At 39.5% G+C, this 24,609-nt stretch overlaps 1 protein-coding gene, 1 long non-coding RNA gene and 1 pseudogene across 5 annotated transcripts in view; all 3 read left to right on the top strand.

Moving 5' to 3' along the window:
- The window catches only part of LOC140638062 (uncharacterized), a 49,196-nt gene extending 45,574 nt beyond the window's left edge, over positions 1-3,622 (top strand). Inside the window, exons 4-5 of the long non-coding RNA XR_012035187.1 lie at positions 1,430-1,700; positions 3,432-3,622. This is a non-coding gene — a long non-coding RNA (uncharacterized lncRNA). The remainder of the gene's footprint in view (positions 1-1,429; positions 1,701-3,431) is intronic.
- A 1,845-nt stretch (positions 3,623-5,467) lies between these two features.
- The window catches only part of COL11A1 (collagen type XI alpha 1 chain), a 196,786-nt gene continuing 177,644 nt past the window's right edge, over positions 5,468-24,609 (top strand). For all 4 annotated transcript variants that reach the window (XM_072834737.1, XM_072834735.1, XM_072834736.1 and 1 more), the window contains exon 1: positions 5,468-5,882. In XM_072834737.1, coding sequence (XP_072690838.1) covers positions 5,777-5,882 — 106 coding nt within the window. In that variant the 5' untranslated portion in view covers positions 5,468-5,776. The remainder of the gene's footprint in view (positions 5,883-24,609) is intronic.
- Positions 9,030-23,468, top strand: LOC140637714 (superoxide dismutase [Mn], mitochondrial pseudogene; annotated as a pseudogene).

Genomic DNA, 24,609 nt, shown 5'->3' with positions numbered 1-24,609 from the left:
ATAATGAGAACAGGTGTGAAATAAAGTTTTTGTCACATATTTTGTTTCTGGATTCCTAGTTTGAACTCTGAGTGTGCCTAACTTCTTCCTTAAAATGAAACTTAAAATCGCCACATCCCTGCCTCATGAAGATAGATATGAAGACCAACAGGAACAAAACTAAGAATTTTAAATAAAAGTCATTATAATGACAAGAGTGTTTTACATTTAAAAGTATACCTTCAAAAAAAAAAAAGTATACCTTCATATAAAGTATTGCTTGTTCTGTAACCATTTAAATCCATATGTGATTTTCAGTCTTAACAGATTACATTGTGAAAACTTTTGAAATAGGATCTACTGTTTGTGCAGCATTTGAATGTGCAATAATTTGACCATACCAGTACTGGCAGAAAATACAATATTGGGAGGGTTATTAAACACTGTTTCTGCAAAACAAATTAAGTTGGAGTTATTCATCACAGATGTTTTAAAAATCAGATCTATTTTGATATTTAACCGTATTTTGCCAGCCTTAAATCTTGTAGTTGGCATTTGTTGTTGCATCAAGAGAACGTATAAGACTGTCATATAAAAATAACAGAAATGTTGTATATAATTCAGAAATGTGTCTTATGTGAGTCTTCAGTTTCCAAAGCACATGCATTTGGTTCCAGAATGAAATGAATTGCTACAAACGGTGGAGGCACAAAACAGACCACATATGGCTGTCTGGAAATAATAATCATTTTAAGTTGAAAATACTGACAAATGCCAGTGGGGTAGATAACTCCTTGAAGACAGGGTAGAGGTGGAAAGAAGGAGTCTGTTTGTTTGAGAAGGTGTAACAATCATTGTGGTTCCTTTTATTATTTATATTATGAAATGATGTGTCCAAAAAAACTATTTGTATGAGTACATTCTTAAGAAGAAATAATCCCTTTAAAGAAACTAAAATCCTTACCTTCAGCAACCTCATTTTATTAGGAGCAGCCAGTGTGAATCAAGATGAATACTACTCTAATGATAGTTGGGGCACCATTGGTGTGGCACTTCTTTTGGCCACGACACGTGATTCATTAAAATGTTTAAAATCCCATCTTCTACTTTTTACTGATAGAGATGTTGATGCTGTCCTGTACCACTTGGTAAAAAGTCGTGTTATATTTTTGCTGACACACAGGAGCTTAGTAAATGCCGAACTTATTCAATTAAGAAGAAAAAAAAGATACAGAGAGTAAAAATATCTTGACAAAGGTCCAAAAAATATCCCAGTTTTCACCCTGAATCATTCTATTCTGGTTCCTCTTTTCTACTCTGGACAATTATGAGAAAGAACTAGGATGACAAATATAGCTAACGAAAGGATATTTTTAAGAGAGATGCACATGCATGTACAAGGCCATGCTCCTTGGTTGTGGTGAGTTCACTTATATTTTGTTTTCTTTAGGATATTTTAAACGGGATGGGTCAATCATTTCTGAATTGACTCCTTCAACACTCCAACAGACCAAACTTTTCATCTGCAGAGTATGTTTGATCATGGAAATTGGACTAAATTTGGATTTCTCTGAAGTTCTGTAAGTTGTTTCACAGGAAAGGTGCCAAAAAATACCCAGTCATCACTGTGGGGTACTTGTGACGTAGGATGAACTATGGAAATAAACTTTTCTGTCCTCTCCCCACTCCCGCTTTTTGCAGTACAATGGCCCATCTGTGAGGTAAGAGGGACTAACACCATTTTTAAACAGAGCCTAATTTTCAGCCTCTCATGTATTAGAAAAACTGTAAAATAAATGTCAAACTGCTTAGTCATTTCTTTCTTAAAATAATTGACCTAAGTTCAGAAAAGGGCAAGAAAGACAAACCATTAGGCACAGTAAGAGAGGGATTATATTCAACAGCAATTTTCTTTGAAACATTTTAAGTATTTCTGATGTGTGCAAGAGTTTCCCACCCCCGTAATAATTTCTCATTCAAGAAGTCAAATCTGATGCAATGATTTTAGTTATATAGTAAGATGTTTGGAGAAAATGTATATAAATATCCTAGGCATATATATATATATAAGTATTTTATATATAATATACATATTATATATGTCAATATCTATGTTACATATAACAAAAATAGGAAGGATAAAACATCAGTATGAGAAAATATGAATGTCAGATGATCTAAAAGATGATGCATCTTTTCTAAAATCTTGCTACTTAATCTATATCTTCTTTCCCCTAATTCTACCTGTAACGATTTAGCTCTTATTATATTAGAGTTATTTCTATCTCCCATACTTTACTACTATTTGTATTAGGGCCATCCAGCACTGGACCAGGTTTCTTCATTCCCAGTTGGCTTTTGAGGTCTCCATATTTAAGACACTGGTTCTCAATCTGTATCCCCTGATTCTTAGGGATTTGTGAGGAGCTTAAGGGAGATAGAAACTTTTCACAATGTTCACTAAAGCTCCACGAATTCTGAAGACTGCCTAGAACATTTAAATTCCCCCAATCTGACGTCCCAATCTATTATCAGATTATTTCTCTGAGAAGCCAGAATGGACAATCAACCTAAAATACTCCTACAAAAGAAGCGACTCTTTTTTTTTTTTCTCTCTAAACTTTCCCTGCTTTTGAAAGACTTACAATCCGAACGAATTCTACAAAGCTAGGCAAATATCTCCAACGCTTCTTAATGTGACAAGATAAGAAATGCTATCTAGCTAATGGTGCTCCAAATTAAAGGCCTATGTCCAGGACACTGTTTTTCTGTTACATTCTGAATCTGTGTATGAACAGCAAGGACTGCCTGAAAGGTGACCTGGGAAGTGACGTCCTTGGAAGTGATCTCTTGCGAAGTTGAAGGCGGTGAAGTGTGCATCTTCCAGCTTTCCTCTATACCCTTTGTTGTTAGGTGTTACCCTTTCTTTTGCTGAATTCATCTCCTGTAAATGCATGAGCCTGCTTCTGGGAGCCTCTAGGTCTGGCAGCTGGCTGCAGACTACAGGAGTTAGACAGAAATACCGACTCCTTACCATGAATCTACTATATTTCCTTCCAGAGGCGTTAATTCAGACCCAGGTTATGCCTAGCTGGGCGGTGGCCAGAGGAATTTAGACCACAGAGTACAGAAAGCATAGAGTAGAAATAACTCTATTCACCCAAGACACTTTGCCTGAAAGGACCCTTTCACCCTAGTGAGAAGGCCTGAGATGTGACCAGAAGGTGGGGCTTGCTAGACTGACTGCATCATTTCTCACCTTCTAGAGCAGTATCAGGCCATGGAATTCTCAGTAAATCAGGAGAGCTACTGAGAAACAGTTTGGAATATCATTCTACAGGTTGCTGCAGGTGCTGTTAACTATCTCTGGCTATTGAGTTGGTTTAGGAATCTGGTAGCCTCACAAATACCTATTTCTAAACTTTGTATTTATTTTGCTCTTTTACTTCTAGGAGAAGACCTATAAAACAAGTTCAGAAATACACAAAGAACCGAACAGAAAAGTCGTGTTTCGGAAAGTTTGGCAACTGAAAATTTCCTTTTTTTTATTTTGAGAAAAATGAAGGATACCTAAGATGGCAAAATGACCTATATTTCCATCATAAGGTGCTTAATTTGTAATTGCACTTGCCACATTTAAACATAATTGGATATTTAATCATTCTATAAAACTATATTAGCAACTAGAGGTTGGAGAAGTTAGTTGGTGACTTTTCTCTGTAGCCAATATAAGGCATCCCAAACATTCGCCGGTAGCATTTCTAACATAAAGTGGGGTTTTCATTTGTTTGTTTTAAAGTGTTATCGAAGAGGTAAATTTCTTGATGTGGGAATGTCTTTGTCACAGATGGTGACAGTCATGTTGCAGGTATTTTTGGCTTTAGTATTAGTTGCTTTCCTCATTTTATATGCCTCATCTATGTTGTTAAACAATTCCATCTTGGACCTCCACCTAGTCTCTGTAAACCTTCCTTCCAACTTCTACACCAAGTAAATGGATTATCTGATTAATCTAATGGATCTAATGAGGTGTGTTTCGATAACAGAGAAACTAGGTTCCTAGAGATTAGTGGACGTATGTGCCTCATAAACTTAGTTGAGAATCCTTAAGCACTGAGAGGTCTTAAATACTCAGCGCCCGTCCTGGTCAAAGTGTCCAGTCTTTGTCAACGGGAAAAATGTATTCATTCACTCAGCCCATCTCTACTGCGCGCCTAATGTATGTATGCTGGCTACCTTGTTGGGATCTGTTCCAGAACATTTTTGAAAGAGACATCTCAGGAAATATTAAGGAACACAAAGGAGCCAAGAGGAGGGCATAATTTAAGCTTGGAAAAAATGACCAGGTAATCTATAGTCCAGGTTTAAGGGGATTACTTTGGGGGAGGGTAAATAGAAGGAATTTAGATACCTGCCCCTTACTATTTCAACTCTATGGAGTGCCCAGGCTCTCAGCCCCTGAGGCCCTTTACAGGAGCTGTGGGCCTAAACGCTTGGGCATCTCTCTGCTAGTTGCCTTGCTTGTCCTTCCTCCTCCCGCTTGGCCCCCTCATTGGAGACCAGGTCAGAATCAGCTGGAAAATCAAATCGCTCACCCCCTCAATGTCAGCTCCCATACATCTCTTTCTCCTCCTGCCTCAAAGTACAGTTCGGCTCTTTAAGAGACCAGACTGAATGCAGGTAGTGCAGAGCTTAAGCATCTAAGAGAGGAACTTGTCAGGTTCAGAACTGGAAGGGAGGCCGGCTTCAGTCTAAGATCGGGGGTGGGGTGGGGGGTGACCTCTTGGGTCCCTGCAACTCACCTTCATCCCTTTCTTCTAATTCTCAGTTTAAAAATGAATAAAATGAAATAAAGTAAAAAACACAGATCCCTTCCGGAGCAAGGGAGCCCCGAGTCGCGGGTCCCACGCCCGCCACCCGAGGGGTGTGCGCCCGGGTCGGCCCGCGGCCGCGCTGCTCCCTCCCCCGCCGGCGACGAGCCTCACGGACGGCCGCGGGCGGACAAGTAGCTGTTTTTATTGAATACAGAAGCTCCTTGAGAGCTCTGCGGGCTCCGGGGCTCTCCTGCCATTCCTTTCATTCCCGAGGTGCAGGAGCCAAGCACGCGTCCCGCGTAACTCCCTCCCACTTCTTGTCGGGGCTCCGGGCGGGCGGGGAGGGCGGGGGCGCGGGGGGGCGAGGGGGGGTGGCCGGGGGTCCGGGGGCGCAGGGGGCGCGGGGGGCCGGCCGGGGGGCTCGGAGGGCTAGGGGGCCGGGGGGACGCGGGCGGACACGGGGGACGCGGGGTCCGGGGGGCGCGGGGAGCCGGGGGGGGTGTCGCGGGGGGCGCGGGAGCCGGGGGCCGGGGGGCCGGGCCTGCGGGGCGGCGGGGGGCGGGGTCGCGGCCGCCGGGCGCGTGTGATTGGGTGGGCCCCGCGGCGGGCCGGGCCGGGCCGAGGGGGGCGCGGAGGGCAGTGGGCGGGGGAGGGGGCTGCCCGGGGCCCCGCGGCCGGCCCACTGACGGCATGAAGCCTTTAGGGGCGCGCAGTCGTGTCGGGTCGTCGGCGGGAGCCCCGCGCGAGCCTGCAGTGTGAGCGCAGGGCCCCGCGGAGGAGCCTCGGGGTCGCGGCCGGCGGGGCGGCGGAGGGAGAGGAGGGGGCGAGGCGCAGGCAGGCAGCACAGCGTCGGGTGCCCGGGAGGAGCCGTCTGCCCCCTCCTCGATGGCCGCGTAGCGGGCCCCGACGACGCGGTGCGGGGGACGAGGTCGGTGCGCGGCCGCAGTTGGCGGGTCGAGGTCGCGGCTGGAGCGGGGCCGGAGATGGAGCGGAGGCCGTCTCGGTGGAGGACGCGGCGGTGGCCCTGGGGGCTCACCGCGGCCGCCCTCGCGCTGACTTGCCTCCTCCAGGCTGCAGGGGTCGGCGGAGGTAAGGACAAAGCCCCGGCCGGGGGGGGCGTCGGCCTCTGTGGCCCGGGCCCTCCGCTCTGCCCCCCGCCCCCCGAGACCGTCCGGATGCTGCCGCCCGCGCGCCGGAGCGAGGCCGGAGAGACCCGGACGAGGCGGGACGCGAGCGGGGCGGAGGCCGCGGCGGCGCAGACCTGTCAGGCGCGGCCCGGGGATGCCCGCCCCGGGCCAGGGATGTCACCTGGGGCGCCGGCACCGCACCCGGCCCGGGCCTGACACGGGCCCCTGCGCGGCCCCGGAGCGCGGCTGCTGCTCTCCTCACATCCCACCTAGGGGGGTCCTTGTAGGGCTGAGCGGAGGAGGAGAAAATCTAGAGAAAGGGTAGAACAGGGACCTTGATAAAGTTCTTTGTGTGAAACAAAGTACAAACGGGCTCTTTTACGTTTAGGGAGAGAAGAGAAAGCAGAGGTGCTGAGTCTAGGAGACTGAGCACACTGAGTGTGAGTGTGAGAGTGTGTGTGTGTGTGTGTGTGTGGCATTCGGAAGAGATCTTAAGTGGAAGAAAAAACTGGCAGGTTCTAAAGCAGGGGCTGAAGATGGGGAGAGCCCCTCTCCCCCCGCGACCCCCACCCGCCCCCGCCCCCGCCCCCGCCCCCACCCCCGCTTCTTCTTGCAGGTTGGACGTGCAGTTCCCTTGGAGAAGGATGAAAGTCGCCGAGCCAGGGGGGCGGGGGAGGAGGACCAGGCTTCGGGAGGGGAGAGGAGGGGGCCTGGGATGCGGTGGGAGGGGAGAGGTGAGGAAAAGGCTCTACGTGGCACCAGCAACCGCTCCGTGGCCCGACCTGCTGGGAGGACGGCAGCCCCGTCAGGACCCGAGGAGGGAGAGCGCCCGCACTCCTCCCCCGCCCCCCGCCCCTCCCCGCCCCTCCCCGCCCCCTCCCCGGGCCTCGGGCTGCGGCGGCCCGTTAGGTGCCGCAGCCCCGGCTGGCGGGCGGAGGCCTGGGGCGCTTGGAGGAGAAGAGCGAGCTTTGTCGGGTGCACAGACGAGTGGGGGGGTAGCAAGGAGGGTGGCGAGGATTGGCTGAGGGCGAGACAAGTTGTCAACCCCAAATGCGCAGGCTTTAGCGGGAACCTGAGTGTGGCCCTGCTGGATGCCCAGACCTGCGTTCTCCCGAGTGGGAATCGGCGCTCCCGGGCCGAGCCCTGGAAGCCGGGCCGCGCTCCTCCCCGAGCTCGGCGGTGCTCACCTTCCTGGGCAGCGGGCGCCGCCGGCTGATCCTTCTGCTTGGCTTTTCCCGGGGAGATAGAGCCAGAGCCTCAAATGTAAATTGTGCTTGGATTTTGTTACAAGTCATGCCGATCATTTGGATTCATTCATTCATGCCGATGTGTTCGAGGATACATAGTAAGAGCCTTTGAAAGTGGAATCCATCAAAAGTTTGCTTTTTACCTTTGGTACCTGGTCACCCAGCTGGGCTGGTCAATTTCTGTCGGCAGTTCTGCCCTCTGCTGGTTTTATTTATTATTTGGGATTTTTTTTTTTTTTTTTTTTTTTAAGCATCTGCCTTAGAACACAGGGTCTCTTCAAGTACTTGTAACTGCGGTGATGCCGGCAAAAGACACTCCGTTAAGAAAGAGCAGATCTACTATTTCTTTTTCAGCTGGTTACACACACATTTGGACAATGTATAGCAATGCCAGCTCTTGATTTAAAAATATAGAAACCAAATTTTCTTCAATGAAGATGGATGAGATATATAAACTCAAGAGACACTGTTGTAGACATCCAGGGCTTATTTCAGGGCAGATATTTATGTTTCTCTTCCACACTTGGCCTTCCTTCAAGCTCTACGGCTATCAGAAAGATCAGATTTCTATACTTGTGTTGCATTAGTTGTCTCTTTTCAGTCTAGCTTCAGATCTGAAACACTTTTAAACAAACATCTCAGTACCACATCAAGTAAGTGGTGGAAAAGGAACCCTGACTGTTATTATAAGGCCAACTAATGTGGCGAATAGCAAAGTTTAAGCATCATTTGTTGTTTTTGTTTGTCATTTCCGACGAGATGTCTTGAAAGTTACAAGACTGTTTGGATACCCACACTGTAAGATTTGGTATTCTTGTCATCAAGTTGCTAGGTGCTTATTACTTCCCACTAAGTAATATTTACAAATCTACTCTTGTAGGCATTTTTGCCACTTAATAAACTTCAAAAAGGAAGTAATAGTATAGTAATGCTTACAAAGGAAACCCTGGCCTGAATCATCACACAAGGAAAAAATAAACCCAGTGTTCGGTTCTTATGCTAGCCATTAGATTTGCAATTGAAGTAAGAATGAATATGATTTCATTCCAGTTTCTAAATAAAGGTGTTATTATGTAGTATAATTTACTGATGTTGGTGAGATGCAGGGGTGTGATTTGATTGCTAAATCAAAAGGTAATTTAAAACAGCCTAATTTCACCTAAAATTTGTATTTCTTGGATTTAAAACAAAGACTTAAAGAGTTCTGGTAAATTCTTTTTTTTTTTTTAATAAATTAAATCCTAAAGAAAGTGTAGTTAGGATCCTAAAGCATCTGCCTTACAAAGAATAGTTCTTGACCTGAATGGATTAGAAGAAAATTTATAATCTCACACAGAATCATATTGTTTTGCTTTGCAAATCCGAAGCCTGTAACTTGGACATCTTTAACATGCCTATTACAATTTTTTAGCATTTATTTTGATTTAGCCTAAAAGAGTATTATTTTTATAGTATGTTCATTTGCATTAACTTCAATTTTATGTCTCCTATATTTCCCTGTGGTTAACATAAATGTTTTATCTCAGAAATTTATAGATTTATCAATTAGTCCATTGCTTGTTATAGAGAGAACCTGATATTTACCTGGAATTTATAGTGACAGTGCTGTGATTGCATTAAGGGTGAGGGCTTTAAGACTTTTAAAACCAGTTAAGCTATAAGTGATTAGTAAGAAAAATAGTATTTAATTGAATCTTTTTTTGTTTTTTTCACTAGTTGAAATGCTATTCAACCTTTGGTGATAAAACCAAGAGTGTGTCTTGCAAAAAGTTGATTAATTTTATGAGCGCTTTTCAAAGCTTGTCAGCAATGGGTAGTGAGCCTTGCTGGAGTGTTTTGAGTGCCCAGGATCAGCAGGTGAAATGGTGCTGGCTTCCAGAGTATGTGCTAATCCAACCTTGCAAAGAGATCAAGTTTGTCCCTGTGGGTCCTTAATCAGAAATCAGTTAAAAGGTCAGATACACTTCTGATAACAAATGCAGTGTCTGCTAGGATTATTTATAGTGTCTTTCCTCTTTTTTTTTTTTTTTTAAATTGACAAAGTCTAATAGAGAAACAATAAAGAAAACCGGGTATCTTATGAGAAGCATTTTCCTGCCTGTTTTAAACAGATTTAGGTGACACATATATATTCAAGTAAATGTAGACACTTTCACAAAATTGTCTACTAGTTTTGAAATTAAGTTTATTAATATCTTAAAGTGACAATTTACTTCATAATAAGTACTTGACTGAGACTCCACTTTATAAAATTACTCTGTAAGAGGTATTCTCATATTTTTTGACAAGATTGTGAAGTGGCAAGTGAGAAATGTATATATCTCTTACAATTTATTTAATTAATTTTTTAGAGTCTGTGTTTGCTTCAATATGACTAGTGTAGATAGAGCGTATTATTCAAGTTAAGTTATCCCTAAAATATAGCATGGCAAACATGAATCTCTTTCTCACATTTTTGGGTAGCATTTCTGATAAGACACCAAAACAAAACATAAAACAGAACCACAAACTAAATAGTGATCTTTCTTTTCTAAAAGTTTGCTTTTTTTTCTGGGAAAAACTCTACTCACTCTGGTTAATTTATTGAAGCATTGCCTATTTGATAATGAATGATAATGAGAATGGACTCAAGTCAAGCTTGGTTGAGAGTGCCTGTAATAAAAAGCTGAATTTTTCAAGGGAAGGGAAAAAAGGTGTATAGATTTTTAAAAGAGAAAGCTAGAGATATTATTGTAGAGATTATTTCTCTTTACTACCTTCTCACTTGACTAATGAAGAAACCAAGGCATAGAAAAGTTATTAGCTAAATGATTTTTCTCATAGAAAATAAAAATATTTCCATAATATTCAATGTTTTTCTAAGTGAATATAGTGAAGGTCTGCGATAGTGACAAAAATATCTGTAAATAATAGTAGGTCTGAGACTTTATGGAATGACCAAATATAGCCTAACTGTACTTCTTGGAGTTTAGTGAGAAGATGGATTAAGTGAAAATGATTGATTTAAAGAAAATCCATTAGGGAACAGAGTTATAGAATGCATTTAAAAATTCCTCAATTTTCTAAATTTGGAGAAAGGTGATTTTTGATAATTTGTATTGTCAATACACCTAATTATGTGATTCTATAGGATTATCGGTATCAGAGTAGAAAGTGTAGTACTTTGTAAAATATTTTTTGTGTATGTTTGTTGCTGGATTAGGAACATAGTTTTTTATTATGCACTGTAAAGTTGTTACTGGAGGGCCAGTCACACTTTGAATTTTAAGAATCTAAGAAATTATATATTTATATAATATAAATATATATGATATATTTACTTCAAAGAATATATTCAGTTAATAATATATCTGTGTTTATTGCATATTGTGTCAGATTTTATGCTTTCCAAGTTGATTTTAGATTGGATGATATAGACTATATATATATATATATATATATACACACACATATTGGTTGTATTACTAAACCAGATAATAATTTGATTATTACTCAACATGGCTTGTTTGTTTAATAGATAATATTTTGCCAAACAAGTGGCAAACTTGGGAAGATATAGGAGAGCACTTAGTAATGTAAATTCTAATTGATTTTTCTTCTGGATTGTTAAGACATCTGAGACTACATAAATAACTTCCACCTCAAGAAGAAATGGACAGTTAGTCTATCGGGAAGTAGACACTCTTAAGAGATGACCATGATACTTGTCTTGCTGGCAACAACAATGGTAGATCTAGTATTTCTGTCAAATGAAGAGTTTTCCTCTCTTTAGGGAAAGCAGTACATGTCCTTAGGGTCCTGAAGAAGACACCGTGGAAACTAATATTTATATTCATGATCAACTCTAACCATTTATATGAATATAGGGTTTAATAAGTACCGAGCCATCCACATCATTTAAATAGTTTTTAATGATTATACTTAGGTATTCAAAAGCCAGACTTCCATTGTATACTAAGCACACTTTTCTTTCCTCCTACTTTTGGAGAAATAATTAAGGGCAGTTGGTGTAATCATTAGGCATTCAAGGCAACTACAGAGTGGGGGCTGAGAGCTGATCTGTATTTCTGCTTTTACTCCTCCACTTCCCTCATTTGATACTGGGGAAATGTGACCTGAGCTGGGAGTGGTGAGAGGAAACCCAACTTTGTTTTTGACCATCGAAGTTTTTGTTCCTTAGCAAAGAAGAAAGAGAGGTGTACACAGATGCTATAAAAAATTGCAGTGTTCCCTAAATTCTTTCACCAAAGAGGCAACTTTAAATGCAGATTTCGGTGCAGCTTTTGGTATACTATAATGACTTGCCTAAATTTGGACTTTCTTCTTCTAATTTCTCTTGCAATTTAATTCAGAACATAAAGTTCTATTTTTTTTTTCATTTTAAACTGTTTTCTATATCATTAGGTGACTAATGTATCTTTCTTTTTCTTGCAAAACCCTAATAAAATGTCATTTTTATAAGCTTTTCTTCCCCCTGCTTTCTGTTGTCTCAAAACTCAACCTGAATAATACTAGCTGGTAGAGAAGATGAAAGTCGATTTTAAAGTGATTTAGTGAGTAGTATCTATTGGTTGCAGTCTTTGGCCTACTGCTGACTTGGCTAGTGGTTCTTTAGACATTGGCTGATCACCAGACCTACTGTTATCTGGTAAAATAAACTCTTTGCTTGCTGCGCATGGAATTAGAGACAGTGCTATTAATTTAGGAGAAAGAACTCAGAGAAAAGAAAGGTTATCATATTTCAGAGTAAGAGACCAGCTTAAATACGACTTGACAATTGAGAACTAAAACAAACCTGTGTAAAAGTGCTTTAGCACAATCAACTTTTGCAATCCCTTCTAAACCACCTTTTTTTTTCCTTAAAAAGCATTTCTTTCTTATTTTAAACAAATTTAATTGCTCTTGAATGGCCCTCTACTGTACAGGCAAATGAAGGTCCCTATTCATAGAACTTGAGCGCATAGAGTGTCAGTGGAAGCTTCCTTCCTCTGTCTGACTGCTAAGCTGGCATCCGGGCTTACAGGCGTGAACCTTCCACTGTGTGAGGTGGTTGGCTTTCCTTCCTCAGTCAGCTCTTCACAAACAACTTCCCAAAAGGATGACTGCCAGAAAGGGCAGTGGTTGCAATTCCTGACAAAGCTAATAAGAAACTCTAAAACACTTTTGCACTTTGTGCTCTTAGAGAGCTCTGCAGAGACAGAAGAGTCATACATGTCTCTATTTTCCCTGACTTCTCCCTTTAGGCAAGAGTCAACAGTGGAGCACACCCTACTAGCTGGCACTCTTCTTTTTGAATGCTGATGAGTCTTCAAGAAACTTCACTGGTTTTGAGAATAATTGTTGAGAATTGAGAATATATTGTACAAATGGCTTAGCCTGATGTAGAGTAGCCTTCAGGATGGGATTCTTCTGTGTGCCCAGGCTCCTGACCAGCCACTCCCTCCACTGCCATAAACCTGCCCCCATTTACCCTGCACTTCGGCTGTGTTAAACCTCTTGCCTGTGTTCTCCCCTGTCCTGGGACACACCATTCTCTTTCCCTGGAATATCTGTAGCCTTCTCATCCGTCTAGCAGATGTCTTCTCCTACTTCAGGATTTAGATCAGGCTTCATATCTCCAGGCAGATAAAATAGTAAGATCTAACACTCGGTACCTGCTTATTATTATGTGCCAGCTCCTGTAGTTAGCACTTTTCATATAGAATCTCATTTCATTCTGACAATTGCCCTGGAAGTAAGCTAATGTTAACATACACATTTTACCCACGAGGGAACTGAAAAACAGAGAAGTTAATTATCATGCTTAAGGTCACACAGCTTCTATGTGATAGACCCAGGATTTGAACCTAGACAATCATGTTACAGGGTCCGTGGGTTTGATCATTTGTCCCAGCTTACTTTATCATGTGTTCTAATGTTTCCATACAGCCGCCCTGACTTATGATTATAGTACCCTGGGGTGCCACATTAATGGTCAGAACACACAACTGCACCATAGTAAGCATTGTGTCAATTGTATGAATAACTTGAACGCCACTAAGGAGAAATATAAAGAGGACTTGGCAAAAGACAATGTTCTAATTCAGCCTGCATTAAAGTTCAGTGGTGGACACCATACCACTCTTAACATTTTAAGAACAATCCTGAGCCCTAATAATGTTGGAGACCACTAAGGGTGGTTGCTAGAAGCCAGCAAGTGTTACTTTATTTCCTTTGACTTATTTAAGGGGAAGTTGACAGCTGTATCTGTTAGCATTCACAGTTCAGATTGGAGTTGGCTTGGTTTCATTAAGTAATAAGGACACTTAACAAATTGCTGCCTGTTCTAATCAGGATCCATTGCAAGGAACAACAGGTCTTATTCCACTTTGGGAGACTGATATATGGTAGTGTGCTTTATTACCTTCAGTATAAAAGTGTCAGATCTGATTGTCTAAAAGCTGTTTGGAATGCAATCAACTGCTTTTTTTTTAAATTTTTATTTATTTATGATAGTCACACAGAGAGAGAGAGGCAGAGACACAGGCAGAGGGAGAAACAGGCTCCATGCACCGGGAGCCCGATGTGGGATTCGATCCCGGGTCTCCAGGATCGTGCCCTGGGCCAAAGGCAGGCACTAAACCGCTGCGCCACCCAGGGATCCCTGCAATCAACTGTTATAATGTAACTAAAAGATACATAGGTTGCAAAAAAAAGGATATCGTTATTTAAGAAATTACTCATTTTTCTGTTAGTCTTCCTGTAGGAGTTGCTGGGGGGGGGGGGTAACGACTATGATTTAGTTTTATTTCTGTCCTCAGAGTCTACCAAGATGCCACAATGCACAGTACATAATATAGTCACTATTTAGATTATAAATTATCTTCTTACTTTGCCCAGTGGACTGGAACAAGGTTAAATCTAGTTAATTTGGAGTGGTGTGAAGTGATCTACTCATGTCATGTCGATAGCTGTAATTAGATCCCTCCCTCTTTACTTCTTTACTTATTCTCTGTAAGTGAATGAATTGGGATATCCCTTTAGCTTTCCTCATTTGGAGAACACATTTTGCACATTCTCTTCCAAGACACTGCTAAATATTTGAAGCTACTAATTGCCTACATTACCTCTAAAATGGTAGTTTTCTTTAACATAGCAATCTGTTAGAGAAAAACACCATATGAAGGTGGTATTTTTGCTTTGACAGCAACATAAATAATTTCACTGTCTGCTGGTGAACAAGAAAGTTTAGGACAAGAGTGGTATCAATCTGTTAAAATAATAATTGGGAAATTCCCATCATATATTCATTTTGAAACTTTTATCTCAGTTTTGTATGCTATTAGGAATTTCTTATATTGCTTAATAACTATTAAAAGAGTAACCCATCTGTATTTATCACCTTATGGTTATTTTAGTAAGCTCATTCTAGAAATTAATTTTCATATTATACATATATTGTACATATATACATATTATATATATGTGTGATATACTTACTATATTATGAAGTACCATCTTTAAGCAAGGAGCTTATAGTTTCAAGTCCTTAATAAGATTAAGAGACAGTAGTTGTAGAATTGTTTTGGAAGAATGCTACATACTTTTTATATTCTATTCTTATCCATTGCATATTTATTTTAGTTACACCAAAATCATTAGGATATGTATCTTTATCGTTTTAGTGTGTCCCAAGCACATAGTACAGAGCCTGTCACATGGTATTCGATAGATAAATCTTCATTGAGTGAAGTGGAAGTGTCGGTTGAAGCTCTAATGAATAACCTAACGAACAACCTGAGATATGAAATAAGGTTCTATATGTCAGTTATTGCCAGTGTCTAAAGAAGTATATCGAACAGATTTTTGCTGATATTGTGATTTCCTGAGAATGTCTATCTCTATTTTACCTCCAGGCAAGCTATTATTTCCACCGTGAACACTCTTCCAAGCCACTTACCATTGCTTTTTTTACTCAGTATTTAGATATTATCCCCTAAAAGAATACCTCTCTTCAACCATGAAGACTGAGGTAGTTGACCTTGCATAACATCCTAAAGCACACTATGCTTCTTCCAATATGCTTATCACAGAATATTTTTGATGCTAAATTGAAAACAAATAATGCATCTTTTTTCATTCATGTTAGAAATTCTGGCTTCTGGCACTATACCTAGGGCAAATAGGTGGCCAAAAGATGTTTATCATATGAATTAATGACCTCATAAGCAAGAGATTTTACTAAAGTCAAGAATACGCAGGCAGTCAGCCTTGTCTTGATATCACAATTATTTCCAATCCCATCTCCGTGGATGTTGATTGAGTAGATTTTGTATGGAATCCAAGGTTAGGTACTTTATAAAGCCCCACAGATAATTTTGATACACATCCAAAGGTTTATGAATATTTTGTAATGGGAAATAAAAACACACAAAAATAGGAATGTGTCTAGCTTGTATTAACAGAGCACTGCAAGTCAAGTAAAAGGTTATTTATCTGCTGCATGCAAATCATTTGATAAATACTCAATTACCCAATAGCAGTGAGTCTGCAAAAAGTGATTTGGATAGATCAACTGAATTATGATATAGATTGTGCTCTTTTTAATCCTCCTCTCCATAGCATGTAATAAACTAGATGTAGGCAAAAATTGCTTTTCTCAACATTGAAGTCATCTGCTTATATTGAAACTATAATTTAAGTTTTATAATAAACATTTTAATGGCTTTGGCCACTTGTAAGTAGGAAATGCCAAGCTTTTAAGTATCACACTCTCAACACGCACTCTTAACTGGCATTGGTTCTTTCCCTTGCCATCCTCAGAGTTGTGATATTATTTCTGCTTTCAATTTCAGTTCATAGAAGCTTTTTATGATACAAGAAAGTTCAGGATTGAGGCTGTTCAATAACTGTGAAAATTAAATGACTCTCTTCTATGTGTAGTTAGTGTTAGGTGCCCTGACTAGAAAGATAGTATGCCTACTTTCTAGTGTCTATTCTCAAGGGTATGTGTATTATCAGGAGAGTGCTGGGGTTAGGAGAATGGGCTAGGACCACATAACACAAGACTGTGTGGATAATATTTTTATTTAGTGCAGACTCATGTGACTAATTAAAAAATACAGGGAGGCTGCTAAGTTGGCAGGATCAGTACATACTTTGATATCTATCCATACTAGGTGGTTCCACTTGATTGCAACCACTGGATCTTCTGACAAATAACCAGGGAACTGAGACCATGCTGCTTTTTTCTGGAATAGCTAACCTCCTGTAAAGTCTCTTGGGGTTCTCCACGGTAATTAGTACATTTAAGTGACACTTGATACAGGATTATGCCCATTATGGACTTGAAAAATGCATGAATGAATAATCTTCCTATTTTATAAGGGAGTACATGAAACAAAATGTGTGCACGTTTTATAAAATCCGCTGTGAGACAAAGATTTAGTCTAACATTTTAAACCTTAAATGTGATCATTCTTGTCATTACCCAACTTGCAGCATGTTTTAGGACATAAATTGGAAGTGGTTATTTTTTTGTTGTTGTTTCTGAGGATTCATATATTGGACCAAGATATCTATTTTGATTATTTGAGAGAATAAAATATTTATTATAATCATTTGTTAATCCATAATGATTTCTTTCACAGAAAGTTACATCAAATAGAGTTTTAAAATAAGTATAATTAATTAATTATAGCTTTATATGTTTATCGGCTGTCAACTCCCAGTTTTATTTCTACCCCGTAACTTCCCTGAATTCCAGTCTCATATATTCAACTGCCTATTCAGCCATTTCCAGTGGAATGTATTAAATCATCTCAAAATTATCATGCCCAGAACTGAATCAGAGAACTCCTTCTGAAACCTGTACCTCTCACAATCTTTCCATCTCAGTGAATGGCAACACAGTCATGATGTTTGAGCTAAAATACTTGGAGTAGCTTTGACTCCTTTTATCTCATACTCTGTATCCAACCCATCAGCAACCCTGTCTGCTCTGTCATCAGAGTATATCCAGAATCTGATCTAGTACTTCATCTCCCAGTCCAAGATAACAAAATTGCCCAAATGTTGCACCTGGGGGATAGGAATTACTTCCTTTCTGCTCTCTATTCCACTCTAGTGTCCCTGTCTGTTCTCAGCGCAAGCAACCACAGTGGTTTGGAAAACTAGTTGGTTCATGTTACTTCTCTCCCTTAACTTCCAATAGTTTTCTGTCTCATTTTGAATAAAACCTTAACTTGAACATCCCGGAGGACCTATACAATCTGCTTCTAACCTGCCTCACCCTTATTTCTCTGACCTCATCTCTTCCACCTCTATGATTTTCTCTGCTGGAGACCTAAGTGTCTCCTTGCATTTCCTCCAGCTCCTCCCATTTGGGACAACTCATCTCTCAGACTCTTTGCACTTGCTATTCCTTTGCTTAGAATGCTACTTTGTTGAAATATCAGGATACAAAAGTCTCTTATGCCTGGCTAGACTGCTCAGACATTATTTCCTTATTGAGGCCTTTCCTGTCTTTCTTATTTGATACTAAAATCCATGCCTTCTTAACCCTTGTTTCCTGATATATTTTCTTCTTAGTACTAATCAAATATTTGTCATGTATAAAAAGTCATGGCTTATTTAAATTAAAGGTGAGTATTTTATTTTAAGGCTTTATATCAAATGTAGAATTAGATATTTTTGGAGTACAGGGAGTACAACTATTGCCTTAAAGTATTTGGGCAGGTTCTAGGCGATTGTTGTCCACATAATTGCCATAGTTTTTAAACTTATTTTGCATATTTATACATAGTCACTGTGACACTTAAATTCCACATGGTAAAGCATTTTACTTATTTGATGGACATCATGCATATTGGTCCAGTTTTAAGAGATTATAGCTGTATAGAAATTGTAATGGAAATTTGTACTTTGCTTAGCTGGTTTAATAGGACAATAATGTGGGACTCGTGGTTACTTAAAAAGTAGATGGATATTTGCAGGTGAAGACCTAAAAGCAGCTATAGATTAAATATTGTTAAGGAAATGTACACACATACTAATATTCAAAACAAATTTATTTGTTATTTACAATCAATGCTAAATCTATGCTAGGACCACAAGGTTTACACATTTCTTTCAACCACTGGGTAGGTCAGAATTAGAATAAACAGTCAACAGTGGGATGTGGATACAATGGATTGTGGTGGGAGCCACACTTTATCCATTACTTCTACTTCAGAATACTTAATTATGTATTTCCTTTACCTTTTCCTTTCCAATTTTGAATTTCACTGTGTGATTTTTTTTTTTTTTGAGCTGGTATATTCATGGGATCATAAGGAAGTATATTTACATTTAATTGCTGGGTTTCTGTTTTCTGAAATGGTATTACCATTAGGCTTGTTAGGTGCTTAGTTTTGATGAAATTAACTATAAAATTTCTGAAACTACGGGCTACTATTTTACAAGTCTTTGCCCATGTCATTCTTAATTTGATGCTATTCTTTGTTTGAATATCAAATATCCAGTTTTTGCAAGATGCCTATCAAAAACTTGAGACTTGAGATATTTGTATTTATTTTATTCATTTTTTTTCCTGAAGGGAAATATATTCTCTACACATAGGTTTAAAATGACAAAACATTTAAGTGTACTATAGAATCCCTTGGGTAAAATGGACTCTAAACACTTCCCATGTCCAGGAGTATTTAGTGTAAATACTACAACTCTAATCTTGTAAGCTTACAATTTATTAATGTATTCAAGCAGTTCATTTCTCCCATCTTATACTTTGAGTATAAAGATTAGATTACAAAATATAGACAAAAAGTCTAATTGTTTCAGCTACAAAGCGTTGTGTTGGAACATAGGAAATTTATGTGATTTGTATTAACATTATTTGTCCCACATTATCACTTAAAAATGAACTCTCAAACCTTTTTTTTTTTTTAATATGGAAGAGTTTAGATCAATAGGTTTTGTTTTTTAATACTTCATGTTTGTTTGTAATACATCGTTGCTGTATATCCTATATGTGTTTGAAATAAATAGGAGAAATGGTATCGGAGGAAAGAAACTAAAATATTAGGTTTTTAAAAGGATTTATTTTTTTATTTTGGGGGGGAGATGGAGAGAAAGAGAGCACATGAATAGAGGGAGTGGCAGAGAAAAGGCATCTCAAGCACAGTCCTTATTGAGCACATAGTCCTATGTGGGGCTCTATCTCATCTGAGCCGCAATCAAGAGTTGGATGCTTAACCAACTGAGTCACCAGGCATCTCTAAAATATTAGGTTTTTTTAAACCTTTTAATAAATAACTCACATCATGTTGCTATATTTAATCTATAGTTATGTTAATATCTATGCAATACAAAAAGAAATTATTAAATGGGGAAAATCCTAATGAAAGCGTATTAAGGCCAATTGTGCTACAGAGTGGTAATGAAATCTATATGAAAATATAAATTCAACTCATTTGGTTACATAAACTGACAAAGTTCTAGGCAACTTCCTGGAGTTGTATGTTCTTGGGATAACATAGTAGTGTGCTGGAGAGGTTGCTTAGCACTACATAATTTTCATGGAGATATCTGATGGACCTTTAGAGGTGGAAACCTGTTTAGTTTTCTGCTCTTCTGTAAAGAGATTTCCCAAAGTAGTCAGGGGAAATGGATAGTAAGAATCAAATGAATTATAATTCTGGAGGAAACATGGGTGATGCTCACTGGCACTATTAAAGATGTTCAAATAGATTGAAAATTTAAGGACATAGTGCTTTTAGATATTATTTTTACTAAGTGTTACTATGTGTTGGACACTTTCCTCAGAGGTTAAAATGCTTATTTTATTTAATTATCAAAATAAGGTTAAGTTGGAGAAACTAAGTCACAGAGTAGGTTCCAACTGTAGAAATGGAGTTATTAATTGTTGCCTATTCACTTGTCCTATCCTACATTTCAGACTCTTTATTAAGAGCTCTTGTCATTTTAAAATATAGCAAAATATTGGTTATAGTTAAATTATAATAATAGTCATTTCACTCTCACTTTTTCATTTGTCAGTCCTAAATCCCACCACTACATAAACTCAGTAGCACTCTTGTTTTTTTGATATTTATCTAGAGCAGCAAAGCATTTCATGACTGAGTGGGAGATTCTTAAAAAGATTTTATTTATTTATTTGAGAAAGAAAGAGAGCATTCAAGTGAGGGGAGAGGCAGACAGAGAAGGACAAACAGACTCCCCACTGAGCGTGGGGTCTGATGTGGAGCTTAATCTCACCACTTCAAGAAAATGAATGGAGCTGAAACCAAGAGTTAGACAGTTAAATGACTGAGCCACCCAGGCTCCCCAGGAGATGGTTCATAACTCTGTGTTTTATTTTTATTTCTCCCTAGAATGATATGTTTCTATGTAGCCTGTGATGTGAGATACAAGGTGGGGATAAGTGACTCCCTAGAGATGAGAAAGCATCTACTTTAGAAAGGCCACTTAAGAACTGTGTTCTTGGGCAACCCCGGTGGCTCAGCAGTTTAGTGCCACCTTTGGCCTGGGGTGTGATCCTGGAGACCTAGGATCCAGTCCCACATCAGGCTCCCTGCATGGAGCCTGTTCTCCCTCTGCCTGTGTCTGCTTCTCTCTCTCTCTCTCTCTCTCTCTCTTTCTCTCTCTCTCTCTCTGTTATGAATAAATAAATAAAATATAAACAAACAAACAAACAACAAACAAACAAACAAACTGTTCTTGCCACACTTTAATCAAATGGAAACAATCAGATTTGGGAAGCTCTTCAAGGTGCTGATTATAAAGGCCATTTCTGACACTCCATTTTCCTCTGCAGACTGGTGAGAAAGAAACTCTGGCTCTGAGGCCGGATGTAGCTGCTTATTGATTCATGTATTCATTCATTCATTAAACATATCTGTATTGATTATTCATTATGCATCAGCTGCTATGTTATTTATCAATACTGCAGTGAACATCAGTGGTGCTGATGTTTGCTATCAGAGAGTTTACAGTCTATCAGGGGAGGCAGACATCAAACAATAAATTACAAGCTTAGCAGAGAGAGAGAGAGAGGGAGGGAGATTAGGTGGATGAGTCTGTAACAGGGATCTTAGACACACACCATGCCTGAGTGAAAATGAGATAATTGAGTAAGCAAAATAGAGTGTGGAGTTATCCAAGGGGAATATACGGCACTTGGGATCATATGAATGGGTCACATAACCCAACCTGGGAGAGATAAGTAATGATTTCCTGAAGGAAGTCATGATTAGGTTGAGATAAAAAAGGTTGGTTAGGTCTCAGTCATGTGGCTTTAATCCTGGCTACCCATTTAGATTCATCTAAAAAATCATGAATGCTTGTCCGCCCCACCCCACCCCCCTGCTTCCTCCATTCTAGTTATTGGTTCTTACATAGAACCCAGACATACTTATGTTTTAAAAGATCTCCAGAAGCTTCTAATGACAGGGTTGAGAAACAGTCAACTATCCTTAGCCAATTGAGAAAGGATTGAAAAACTAAATCCTCAATAAAGGAAACAGTGTATTTTAGAAACTTAGAGAAGTTTATTTCAGCTGGAACACTTCATTTGGGGTTGGGGAAATGGTTAGGAGTTAGTGTAGATGTTTCACTTGGAGATTGTGGCTCTGAATATCCATGGTGGAGATCTGATTTTTCTCAAGAGGTGCTCCATAGCTATGATACACCCAGGGAGAGTTTGGACATCTCAATTTATTTAGTGTTGATATCTTATCAGGCAACCATGATTACTTTCATTTTCTTGTGGTCTGTGCTGTCTTGTATCTGTGCTGCATATCTAATATTTCTGTCAGCCTCCTCTAAGCTTATAAACTTCTACCCATCCTTCAGGACTCAGCTTAAAAGAAACCACATGGTAGATCTTTCAGCCTTTTTGAGCTATACGGGCTCTATCAGAGCTATACAACTCTGTTGTAGGGCAGAAGCAGCTGTGGACAATATATAAATGAATGGGTGTTGCTATAGTCTAATAAAAATATTGTCTGTGGATGCTGAAATTTAAATTTCACGTAGATTCCATATCTCACACAATATGGTGCTCCTTTTAAATTTTTAATGATGTAAAAATAAAACCATTAATATCTTATATACCATAACGAGGTAGTCAACAAGGTCTTGACCCATAGGCATAGTTTCTCCTACCACTGTTCTAAGACATTGTTACAAATACTCTCAGAAACTCTCTTAAGTAAATATTTTTATTATTTTCATCTTACCGATGTAGAAACTGAGGCCTAAAGCAAGTCCAAATCATACAGATGCTAAGTGCCAGGGATGGGATTCCAGAATCATTCCAGCTCTTCAGCACTATGTATTGCTGTGACTTACTCCTTATTGGTAATGGGAGTGTGTCAAGAGGTTTAAAGGAGGAATTAATTAGAGATGAAACAATCAAAGCACTGTGAGGCTTTAGATCAGTAATCCATGTGGACACTGAAAGGAACAGAGGGAAAGGATTAAAGACCTGGGACAGACTAATCAGTGAATGAGTTGGGGGGGTGGTGTTCAAGAGGATCAGGAAAACATAATAGAAAATATATAGTAGGCCCTCAAAAATTTTTGTTTTAAGATAAGTGAGCTCTATGGACTTCAGAGAAAGTTGCTTCTAGTATTTTTATATTATTTTGTTTCACATTCAGCCAGTATTTTATAGAGCTCATGTGTATATGTGTGTGTATAGCTGTTGTCTTCTGGTTTGGGAAAAATTCAAGAATAGGCAAATAATTAAAACTAAGTATGGAAAGTGCTATATTAGAAGTGAGTATAACCCAGATAACCCAGGAAATGCTTTCTGGAGCAGGTTACTCATCATTTATAGCCTACATATCCCTCAGTGAAGTGGAGCTCAATGATTCAGATGGGGGGCATAGAATTTAGAAACATCCAGAGGCAGGAAAAAGAAGATGGGGGCCAAGGTGTTCTGGGCTGTCTAAATTCAGTATAGCTAGAGCAGTGAGTGAGGAAGGAGTTAGGGGAAATGACAATGAAAAAAAAATGGTGGAGGTACAGTTAGGGTGGTACCGGGAGGACAAATGTATATGTTCAGATCTTCAAGATTTTATATTCCGGTCTGTGCATACCATCTGGAAATTTTAGTGGGTTCACTGAAGGAGTTTAAGCAGGACAGTGACATAAAGCCTGGAGTTTTGGAAGCTTGCTCAAGTTGTGGTGTGCAGACTGATGAGAAAAGACATGGAAACCAGTCAAGTGGCTATTGTAATAATGCACTGGGCTCTGATATCTTATTCTCCCATTTAATAAAATGTAACAGTATGTCGTAAAAGGCAGGAAAAATACTGTTGAACAAAATATGGTACTAATTGGATACATCTGAAATTCTAATCATGGTTTGTGGCATCAGCTATTGGCAACATGGAAACAATTCCAATATTAAGGGCATTTAAGAATTGCTTTGAATATGGAAACTTCACTTTTTTAGATATATCAAGTTAAGCTCCAAGAACTACTGCTTTTAATCTTCATTTTATTTTTTAAAAGAATTTATTTATTAATGAGAGACACAGAGAGAGAGGCAGAGACATAGGCAGAGAGAGAAGCAGACTCCCTGTGGGGAGCTTGATGTGGGACTCCATCCCAGGACAGGATCATGACCTGAGCCAAAGGCAAGTGATCAACCGCTGAGCTGCCCAGGTGCCCCTACTTTTAATCTTTAAACAGTTGCAATCTGGTCAATAAAATATGAAGAATAATTTCCCTGCATGTATAATGTATGTGTGTGTGTATGCATAAAATCATAAAATCCATATTATGAGAATTTGTTAAATGCTATGATTATGAGATCAAATAACAGATAGATTTCAAAGTGGCTTAATTTATTATTTAGTTGTCTTGAAGGAAAAAACTTTAAAACTTGAGTAAGTTTTACATTTTTATAACTTGATATGGCTTTCTAGAGAAAGGAAAAACCTAGTTGAAATCTTTATTTTGTATCCCTATTTTTTAATTGGTTTTTGAAGAGTGAATTATTTCTTAAAATGTGTCTCTACAAAGAATTTTTTGAGGTTTTAAAAATAGAGCCTTTATTTTGAATCCTATAGAGGGAATGTGTTTTTACCACATTACTTTCAAAGTCGGAAGGAACAAATGTGACAAAATCTGTGCTCTTGGAAAAGGTCATACTGTGAAAAGATATTCTGGAGAGAAGGGACATGTGGTTTATTTTATTTTTTATTTACCTACGAGCAGTTGGAACCATGACCATGGAACTTCATCCTTTACCTCGTAGAATTACAGCTTTCATAGCTGTTTTCAGGTTTGTCCTTGAGTCTTTAACCCTCATCTACTTTTGCTAACGGCCTCAGAGCAAGAAGATAAAATAAGCAGATAAAATGCTGTGACTTTTAGAAACAGTCTCCTTCAGAGTCATTTATACCCTGAAACATAAATTAAGTTAATTTAAAA

This window comes from Canis lupus, chromosome 8 (genome assembly GCF_048164855.1).
Source record: "Canis lupus baileyi chromosome 8, mCanLup2.hap1, whole genome shotgun sequence".
NCBI classification, from domain to species: domain Eukaryota; kingdom Metazoa; phylum Chordata; class Mammalia; order Carnivora; family Canidae; genus Canis; species Canis lupus.
The sequence above is the reverse complement of the archived record's forward strand: the minus strand, read 5'-3'. Positions and strand labels throughout refer to the sequence as shown.